At 36.5% G+C, this 10,754-nt stretch overlaps 2 protein-coding genes across 7 annotated transcripts in view; one reads left to right on the top strand and one right to left on the bottom strand.

Annotated features, from left to right (window-relative positions):
• LOC109113276 (AT-rich interactive domain-containing protein 1B-like) overlaps nt 1–10,754 on the top strand; it is an 849,861-nt gene that overhangs the window by 459,226 nt on the left and 379,881 nt on the right. The window lies entirely within an intron of this gene.
• The window catches only part of scara5 (scavenger receptor class A, member 5 (putative)), a gene marked incomplete at its 3' end in the record, with an annotated part of 71,808 nt that continues 62,305 nt past the window's right edge, over nt 1,252–10,754 (bottom strand). For both annotated transcript variants that reach the window (XM_042746451.1, XM_042746450.1), the window contains 2 exon segments: nt 1,252–1,332; nt 4,419–4,907. In XM_042746451.1, the coding sequence (XP_042602385.1) occupies nt 1,252–1,332; nt 4,419–4,907 (570 nt within the window).

Below are 10,754 nucleotides of genomic sequence, written 5' to 3'. Positions count from 1 at the left end.
GTCTTAACCGTCCGTGGCTTGTGTACTGCAAATACATACGCGCTTCATCACTGTGTCTGTCACACGACTCTGTTCCCCTTTTGGGGTTGAACTGATGGTAAAACTAAGGACATTATTAACTGTCTTTACATTTATTTTGAAAGATGAAGCTCCACCAAGTAGGGCTCATGAATATGGAAAGGGGCGTTACATTTCCAACGAGTGCTTGCGGTGTTCGGCCAATCACAATGCACTGGGTCAGTTGGCCAATCAGAGCAGACTGCGCGAAAACCACGCATTTGAGAGAGGCAGACATACAATACTGTACAGTATTTGAAAAATAATGTGTTTTTTGAACATTGAAGCATGTCAACATATTCTGTTACTTCAAATACACAAAATAACAATCTTTAAAAAAGCATCATATGACCCCTTTAAACAAGACATATAGCTTTATTTAATCAAGATGAGCTGTTTGGCTGTGTTCATACATGTGAATGATCATGTTAAGGCTATTCAGACTGTGATTGTTTCTCATGTGGACATCCATAAAAATAAATTTACATGGGACCTCGGTAATAAAACTCACGGATGGTGATTTATTCACAGTGGAGAAGCAAGTTCTGTGATCCTATGAACGCGCTGCTCAGATGTATTCTTATTATTGTGTAAAATGTTATTCTTATTATTCCAAGCATATGTCTTAATATATAATCCTATTTATTATTTATTTAAATCTCCTGTTTAAAAGTAGGAAAATAGATGTGCTATAGTTGTATATAATTATACATAATATAGTTATGTATTTAACTGTATGTAATACATATTTAAAAAATTGTATTGCATACCTCCTGCTCCCATTACAAAGACCCATTTCAAATGTTTGCATGCTTTTCTTCTCTTTCTGCTCCCTCTTGCTGTGGGGGAGCAGTTATGAGGATCAATCTTGTAAATACTTTCCACCATTTCAGAAATAAATATGCATGCAAATTACACTGAAGTATAACAGTTACCGTATGATGCTCAGCAGTGATCAGAAAGGATTCAAACATTGAATTTTGCATGGATTTCTTCTCTTAAAATCAGAGATGTGGATTCAGACGACAATAAAATCACCAACGACCCCCTCAATAGTGAAAATAACAATAACCGTCCGAATAGTGCTATAGACTGTGCCTGAGCATTAGGTGAAGAGATATCACTGAAGGAGCAGCTATAGTATCACTGCTTAGTATCAGTTGCTGGTGGTAATGTGTTTTGGCTTTGCTAGACCTCTTATTCCTGTCAGACCAGGAAGTCCAGCTGGTCCCAGGAGCCCCACATCACCTTTCTCACCCTTTGGTCCTGGTGGTCCTAAAAAGCAGATAAACAACATTTAAAAATTAAACACAATTTTGAAAAACATTTAATTACAGGCTCTAGATTCACCTAATTACAGACTTCTTTATTATGACCTAGACTAGCAGACTCTGTTCCTTTTGTTTAGTCTTATTTGTACAATCCAGGACACATGTTTACACAGCTCTTTGGAGTGTGTGTGTGTGTGTGTGTGTGTGTGTGTTTGTGTGTGTGTCTATATATCCCTCCATGGCGTATTTAATTCCCACTTGAGTGATGGCCCTTCTGTGTCCAAAATTGTGTGAAAACATTGTGGGACAGGTTTTCACACTGACAGCTGTCATTGGGGGAAGTTAAGGGGGAAGTCGTGGCCTAATGATTAGAGAGTTTTACTCCTAACCCTAAGGTTGTGGGTTCAAGTCTCGGGCCGGCAATACCACGACTGAGGTGCCCTTGAGCAAGGCACCGAACCCCCAACTGCTCCCCGGGTGCTGCAACATAAATGATGCCCACTGCTCCGGGTGTGTGTGTGTGTGTGTGTGTGTGTGTGTGTGTGTGTGTGTGTGTGTGTGTGTGTGTGTGTGTGTGTGTGTGTGTGTGTGTGTGTGTGTGTGTACTTCACTTGTAAGAAAGTGAGCAGTTCTGTTTGTTTGTCCAAGGGAGCAACAGTAACTAAGGGGGGCGGGGCTTACTGATAGGTCAATTGTGTGAGTTTGGGGCAGAACCATATGTTTGCCCAACCAATGGCAAAAGGGAAAAGTGTCACAGCGAAATCCTCAGTGTTAAATCAACAGTGCTCAGTGTTTATATGTTCACAGCATAAAAGTAACACTAAAGCAGTACTGCAGTTAATTAAAGATGGTTCGCTCTACAAGTGAAGACTGACTATTAGTAATGACACCTGCTGTTAACGAGTAGAGTCACTGAAGAAACGAGTAGAACAGAAAAAACAGCAGACACCACTACAATTACAAGTGACTTGCAGCAACACAGCTGGAAATCAACTGGCAATAAAATAAATCTCTCAATAACTTATGTGAGGACGCTTGAAAGAACTTTAAAAAAGCCCGACCTATTTCACTTTTTATAAGCGAGTTGTTGTTGTTTTTGTTTTTTTTACATTTACACAAGGCAATTTTGAGAGGATAAGCTCTACTTGGAATATGTCAATAATATAATAATAATAATAATAATAATAATAATAATAATAATAATAATAAAACATTATTAATTATTACTTAAATTATTAATTAAAATGTATTATTAATATTATTATTGAATTAGTTATTTTTATAGTGTTTCTAGAAAACACATTGACTTGTATTATGGCAGATTACAGTACAGATTGCATTACAGTTGGTTTGTAAGAGGTTGTTTTATCCATTGCTGTCCCTGAGTTTTGTTGCATGTACAACAATTTAACCTGCAGTTACCGCAAACCATCGCTCTAACATCTCATGTACAAGAACTGCCAGTTGCCCAGTGTGACATGCTCAGACATCAACCCTCATCATCAACAACAAAATTTTCACATTAAACTGAAACATCTCTGAACATTACAAAACAAGTTAGAGAAAGCATACACCAAAAATAACAATCACATTAAAAGACTGTATAATTGATTTGTGCCGCAGTGCATGCATGCAATTTTTTACAATGCGGGCAACCAGAATGCATTGCAGCATCAATCTTCTTTTTCTTCCTTTACAATAACACAAACCATCATGATTCCTAGGAACACTCATGCATTGACTAGAGAATGAATTAAATACACATACAATAACAAAAATGAATAGGATATTTTATGATAAATCCCTTGATTTCCACAACAAAAAAATATCAAATGCACACTGCCTGGTGAATCATCAGGGCAGTCATGAAAGTGTGCGAGAGAACATGCATGCAGAGAACGTTTCCCATACAATCAAACACTGTTGAACCACGATAGTGTGATGCATCACTGCAGAAATTAACTCGTAAGTTCGATTCAACCATATAGAACTGCCTGATAATGAATTCACACAGGTGGTAGAGTAATAATTTCTGTTAACTGGTTCACAATCAAATTGATATTTAATTATTACAGCTCATTTACATTGGCCATCAAAAAAGCCATTCATTTTATTTTTGAATCACTTTTACAGTACATGCACTATGTAACTGGCGTACACTTGTCTCCCGTGTGTGCAGCTTTCGCTCACGCTTCTGTAAGTAGCTAACATTCTCCACTGTTTTGCATAACTTTGAGCGGTTTCTTTCCATTGTGGGTTCCCTTTTGTGTACTCTTCAAAACAGTGCTTTACACACAGAAAACACACACACACACACACACACACACACACAAAGGGTCACCTCACCCTAACCCTACACCTAACCTACCCCTTACCAAAAAAATGTATAGTAATACCAGTATATTTTACCCTTGTGGGGACATTTTTTTAGTTTAGGTGTAGGGTTAGGGTGAGGACATTTGGTCCTCATCACGTAGTGAATACCAGGTACACACACACACACATACAGTACATACACATACGTATACACAAAGTGTTCTATATTATGTATTGTTTATGTATTTCATGTTTATGTTCATGTTTCAGGCTCCATTTTTATGTTTATTGTGGACAGACAAGATTCACTAGAATCTCGTGGCATCATCAGGTAGGACAGTTTCAGATACTAGACCGTACAGATAAAACCCTCACTCACAACATTTCTTCACTCTAATCAAAAGAGTATAAAACGTTTGGTGAATTCTTTGACTAACACATTTTTAATGGATGAACTGGCAACTGACCAAATTTCTGTCAAGCACAAAGGGCAAAACTTTGTACGGCAACCAAACACTATCAGCAATCTTTCACCCACTGAAGAAACACGTCGAACCACACAAGCTGAGGTATGGCTGAGGTATATCTATAATGACGAACTAAAAGTATTTATTATTACTACTACTACTCAGACGTGCCTACAACTTATAACATGTTTATTCGATTAGTTGCTCGACACAGCCATCAAACTCTAAACACTTTAACTAACAACTGCTTTTATTTTTAGTTAAATTGTCCATAATTGAGACAACAATAAAAAGGAACAAAACCTACCTTGTAATACAGTTAAGTTTTTGAGTGCCATGGAGTGCTCCCATTCCTTGAGCCTCAGATCTGCAGTGATGACATTCAGCACGTCAATCTCATTCCTGAGCTGCTCCTCCAGGTGTAACTGTGTGATCCTCATGCTTGTGGCGTCATGAGACACATTCCCAATCTTCTCCTGCAGTTCACAGATTTTCACCTGGTGCAGACTCACATCTCCACTAAGCGAATGGTTTAATGTCTGTACTGTCCATCCCACCTCCTCCAGACGCTCCTGTAGCGTCTCTACATTCACCACCATCGTCTTCAAAATTGCGTCCTGGGTTCGAATAGAGCCAGCAGCAAAGGCTAACTCTTCTCCCAGACTGCTGCTGTTCTTCTGGCTGGAGTGGCTGATCATGGCCAGATGCTCCCAGAGTTGAGCCACAGAGTCTGTGGTGTGTTCGGAGAAGGCCTGCAGATCTTTGACGTCACGCTCCAAGCCCTGTGCCAGTCGTCCTGCTCATATTAGTAACAGAAGTGTGAGGACGGTATTAATCACACTTACACATGTAAACTCATTTTTATGTTGATGTGATGTAGGCTTTGTTCACAAAGGCAGCTCAAATCCAGACAGACTCAAATAAGTGTTCATGTACCTCAAACAATCGACTGTGGGGCTAGTATTGGCACGGGTTAAATCCTTAGGGAATGCATTTAATGTTTCTAAATAAATGGGCCTATGCACTATGTACTTACCTTAGGGTTAAGGTAAGGTAGTACAGGTTTTGTGGGATGGCTAGATTTAAAAATGGTACAGGCAGGCTCAACACTTTAATTAAAAACACATGTATTGTATCAAATTATTAAATTAAATGTTAGTACATATTAGTAAAAGACACTTAATATAAAGTGAGTAAGATGCATTAGAAGTAGGGGTGGAATGGTTCACAGAAAAAAATCGATCCGTACGGTTCTCCACACTTGGTTCGGCACACGCTGTTCAACTTAAATCTGACAACGCAGCTATAAAATGATTTGCTATAAAAACATGTAAAACAAACATGGTTTGGCTCATTGAGAATAGTTGTGTGTGCACTCATCCGAAGTGTGCAAACGCGCACAAATATTAAGCTCTCTCTGAAGTATTGTGTTTAAATGGACAAATTCACACAAAAATTGTCAAAATGCCTGTCTTGGTAAGTATCCTATAGTAGTCATAGCCGGCTAAATGTACTGTATCAGTGCATTCGCTTAAAGTGATAGCACTTTCTTAATTTTAATCAAACAGCAACAACACTGCTCTTGATTGAATAGCTTTTGTAACTTTAATAAGGACTCATCTTTAATTTATACAGTAAAATATGCGATGCTGTTTTACATTTCATTACTTTATTCAATTTCTGTACCTAAAAAAAATGAAAATCAGTTTATTTTATTTGTGTCTTTTTTATATTGTTTTTATTTTTTTGTGCTTTTTTTTGTTGTGATGTGTTTTTTTTTTTTTTTCTTTATTTTTATTTGACAGTATAGTTTTTCCCTAAACGTAGCACATACCGAACCACACAAAACCATGACTCCAAAACCGTGATACAAACCGAACCGTAAGTTGAACTGTTCCACCCCTAGTTAGAAGCATCTGCCGAATGGATAAATGCAATTACAAGTTGTTGATTAAGTTGTTGAAAAAGATTTTTTTTTCAAAGCGCAATTTGTGTGCTTCACTGCAAGCAAGAACGTTCGTCTATCTGCACAAAGCAATTAACCCAGTCAATGTCACAAATTGTCTTATTTGATTAGAGACCAAGAAGTAGTGCAGAATGTTATATAATTTATTGTTTTACATTTTAAATTTAGTCAAAAACATTCCAGATTTTCCAACGTTTACATTATACTGTAGATGTGCCTATAAATTGTGTAAAATACAGTAATGCCTCTTCTGTTGTTTAATGTATCTCATAATATTGCCAGGTGCCACTGATGTAAATAAGGCAACATTTCCAGTTTCTGCTCTTCCATACATCGTTTAAACAACTAATAATAAAAACTCGTTGTATGAACTTAATTTAACTAAGGGGAACTCTTCTCCCAGATAACAAAACATTATCACTTACAAGTATTTCACATTAATGAAAAGAGTTTTCTCTCAACAAACTCCTAATTCCAGCTTATTGATAGGAAGAAAGGTAGATTTTGTATTATGTTATGTTTGGGTATTGGGTAGGGTTAAGGGATCTGGAATAAGGTCATGCAGAATAATGCATTAACATCTGCTTTGTAAGTACTAATAAATAGCCAATATGCTAGTAATATACATGCAATATTACACAAAATTTAAACTCACATCCATAATGACCAATGCAGTCTACCAAGAACAGGTATGTCAAGTGAAAAATGGGTGAAGATGCTTTTTTACCAGTAAAGTGACTACTGCAAACCTTAGTAAATCATTTCATTTAAATATTGTCCTCCCATAAATGTAACATCTGAAAGAAAAGACTCAACACTAAATTATTAAGTTAACTTCCATTTGAAAAAATTTAAGCGAACTGACGATTATGAAATAATGTTGTAACAAAATGTTCAAGAACTGTGTTGCTTTTGTCTATATGTAGCATGCTATTGTCTAAATGTAGCATTACTACAGCCAAAAGGTAGGACAACTTAGGAATTAACTACATTGCCAGAACAAAAGGATCTTTTGAAAAGCAGTGATCCCTTAATATGACATCACATCAGCAGGTCACAATGTGATTTACAGTTTTTTTTCCAACTGCTTACACATTTTTTAAACTTTTCCTCTTTTTTTTTTCTTTTCAAAACTTAACACAGAAAATGCAAAATGCCCGACATCTCTTGCAAAATGAAGCACTGCATTTAAAATATCACAAAATATCAAGCAAACATTTGTCTCATGTTGCAAACAACTTTGCCATAATAATATATTTTAGGATATATCATACACACAGTTATTCAAAACCTAAAGCTCTTCTTTCATGAACTACATTTCTGTAGGTTGAAAGTAACTGAAAGAGAGAGGTTGAAAATTTCATGGTAAATACGACAGCAAGATTGAAACAGATTTATTTATTTATTTTTTTACTGTAAACATTTGTGGCGTGAATACAGTATTACACTGTATGAAAGAAAATAAATACATCAACCATGTGTAGTTGTGTAGATGTGTGTTTATAGGCCTGTTCTAAAGCATGATTGTTTGGTGTTCAGTGAAGCACATGTGAGGAGTTAGTGATGAATTAGTGTGGCATTTTGATTGGTTGTTTGAAAAAGGAAATCAAGATACTTCCTGTTAGATTTTTGTGTTACATAGGGAATTGTGTGTTGTGTTTTGCAAAAAGTGTCAAAGAGTCAAAGGCCAAAAATTTGTGTATGGTTTTACAGATTTGGTGTGTGCTTCTGATATTTGAGTGTCAGCTTTAAGAAACCGTGTCAAGTAACGATTTTGTGTGCAAGCAGTTGAAAAAAACAAAAACAAAAAATGATTTTTATGATTTTGAGCTGTGATGTGGAAAACTTAAATAATAAGGTAATAATAATAATAATAATAATAATAATAAGAAAAACTTTAGTAAGTGAGCTTACTTACTCAACATTGTAATAATTACATTCTATGTTTGCTATGAACTGGTCCTGTTACAGGTCTTCATGGGTCCAAAAGGACACCCGGAAATGTGCTACCCAGAATCAACCTGGACCCATCAACTATTTAAAAGTTGAACCCAGACTAGTGCAGAACCGAGAAGTGCCATAAATGTACTACCCGGACCCGGCCGGAAAACTAAAGACTCACATTTGGACCTGATCGGCAAAGGCTCCACAGCTAATTGCTATTAACAAGATAATTTTTAAGTTGTGAAAATTATACTTTCTTTCTTACTTAATGTAAATTTAGTAGCCTTGACCCCTGTACCTGACCATGATGCATACAATCCATCCCCCTGCCAAAAAAGTTGGTAAAGAAAAAAAGCCCTCATCAGTGTTGAGGCTACATCAGAGCTAGGATAGTACATTCTCAATCAGATAAATCTTTGATCTAAAAAATCAAATGAGACTAACATATACATACATATATATACATACGTGTGTATATATATATATATATATATATATATATATAGAATGGTAAAATTGTGTCTAATCGGTCGGCCGATATATCGGGCCGATATTTGTCATTTTTTAATATATCGGCATCGGCCGATATCCGTGTTTAGTAGCGCTGATTTAAATTCAGGCACGTCGGCGGGCAGCCCCGTGTTATTGGTACGGTGCAAAGTGCTTGCTGCCGCATGTGAAGGACCCCAAGTCAAAACTTTTGAAAGATTCAACAACAGTCCTGGGAGATAAAGGTAGTCCGAGAATTTCACTCTGTAAATGGGGTGGAGAAGGTGGCAGTTCTCACAAACACTGCAGCGTGATTGAGGGCTCCGTTACTCCGCCCCGCTCACAGACAGCACCGTGCTCGGAGAGACCGCTGTCCTGGAGCAGCACAGAGACGGTGAATGACATTTGTTCGGAAGCATGGTTTGATGCAGACAATAGCCAGGTTTCCATCCAACTCATTTGCATTTAGGGATGTCAATATTTGATCATTTCCATGATCGATCGTCGTTTAAATTAACGATCAATTAATAACCTTAATGCTGCAAAATGCGTCTGCAGCGGTATTATTATTATGTGCAAAAGCCACTCGGAAAAAAAGCTTTCTCACCTGAATTAAAGGGGTTTTAGTCTGAATAAAATGCTAGTAGCAGGACTGTAAAATGAATATGTGATTATGATCATTTGATAAAATGAAGGGAGCGCGCCGTATGTTTGAGATCATTTTACTTTGTTGACTGTTTCCCGTCAAGGAGACCGCTGAATGCGCCTCTTTAAATGGTTTCGTGGTGCTCGTTGTTGTATTTTAAAACGCAATTGCAATGTTTTCAAATGACAATATAGTATTAAAAATAAAATTATCCCAAACGTAGGCTAACTGTGGCGCTTGTGGCTGTGCAGTCAGTGAACCGTTTTTTTAATGTTAAACATTTTATGCGAGTATTAATGACCAGTACTTTATTTGATCCGGTTCTGCAAAATGTTCGATTTTGAATTTTTGTATTCCGGTAGGCCTATTTGTTTTTTAAAAATCCTGCATTTACAGTGCATTAGATCGTGACAGTGGGTGTGTGCGTGCAGAGTCAGACGAGGACGAGCGCGCGCGGGTTTGGCTAGATGTATTGAGGTTATTAGTCACGTCTCGTTCTGCACATATCCAAACGTTTCCATATTCGCAATGTATCTGAATGTTAAACTATAATATTTTTTATTTTTTTTATGTAAACTAGAGGGGAAAGGTCATCCTCTTCACATGAGCAAAAACGTCCTTGGCATAACAGCGGAGTGGACCGGTATACTACGGTCTATTTAAACTGACCAGTGTAACCTTTTATATGTTTGGTTGACTGTACTTAATCTTAATAATGAACAGACTGCGATGTAAGTTTGAAGTTAGAATGCACTTTAGATGTTCTGTGTCATTTATACCAAACACAAAATGTTGCTGGTTGCTAGTGTGTTTGCAGCACTACTTTTATTTATTTTTTATATATTTTATTTTTTATATTTTTCAGTTTAATTGATTTTTATTTATATATTTTTTTCTTTTATTTAAATGTATATTTAAGTTTACATTTATGTTCCAACAAACTCGAAAAATTCTGCTTGATAAATGCTCTAAAACTTTTATGTAAATGATTGACTTTTATTTATATATATTACCTGTTTTATATATTTAATACTTGGTCAGTTTATTGATTTGTTTGGTTAACTTTAGATATGTTTTTTTATTTGTAATACTGTGCAGTGCACAAAATTTAGATTCGAGAGATGGTTCAAGTCAGTGCTCAATAAATGATGATAAGTTTAGAAATGTTGTCCATCCACTTATTATTAGTGTGACATTTTAGCATGCAAATGAGGGGGAAAACTTAAAGATATCGGCCCTAAAAAATCAGCAGCACATATCGGCTGACCCTGACCTCTAAACATCGGCATCAGCATCGGCTATAGAAAAACCCATATCGGTCGATCTCTAATATATATATGTGTGTGTGTGTGTGTGTGTATGTATGTATGTGTATGTATGTATGTATGTATATATGTATCTGGGTTAAAGGAGCCGTATGTAGGATTGTGGCCTAAACTGGTACTGCAATCACTATATGCTCGTATGTGACAGTATAATCGTAAAGATTTATGCTCGTATGTGACGTCCATGTGAGCAAACGTTATGTTACTTTGCACAAACATGCATAACTTTGTTCGACTGTCATGAATATATGAAATGTCCATTGACATCAAGTA

The sequence above is a fragment of the Cyprinus carpio genome, chromosome B20, assembly GCF_018340385.1.
Source record: "Cyprinus carpio isolate SPL01 chromosome B20, ASM1834038v1, whole genome shotgun sequence".
In the NCBI taxonomy this organism is placed as follows: Eukaryota; Metazoa; Chordata; class Actinopteri; order Cypriniformes; family Cyprinidae; genus Cyprinus; species Cyprinus carpio.
The sequence above is the reverse complement of the archived record's forward strand: the minus strand, read 5'-3'. Positions and strand labels throughout refer to the sequence as shown.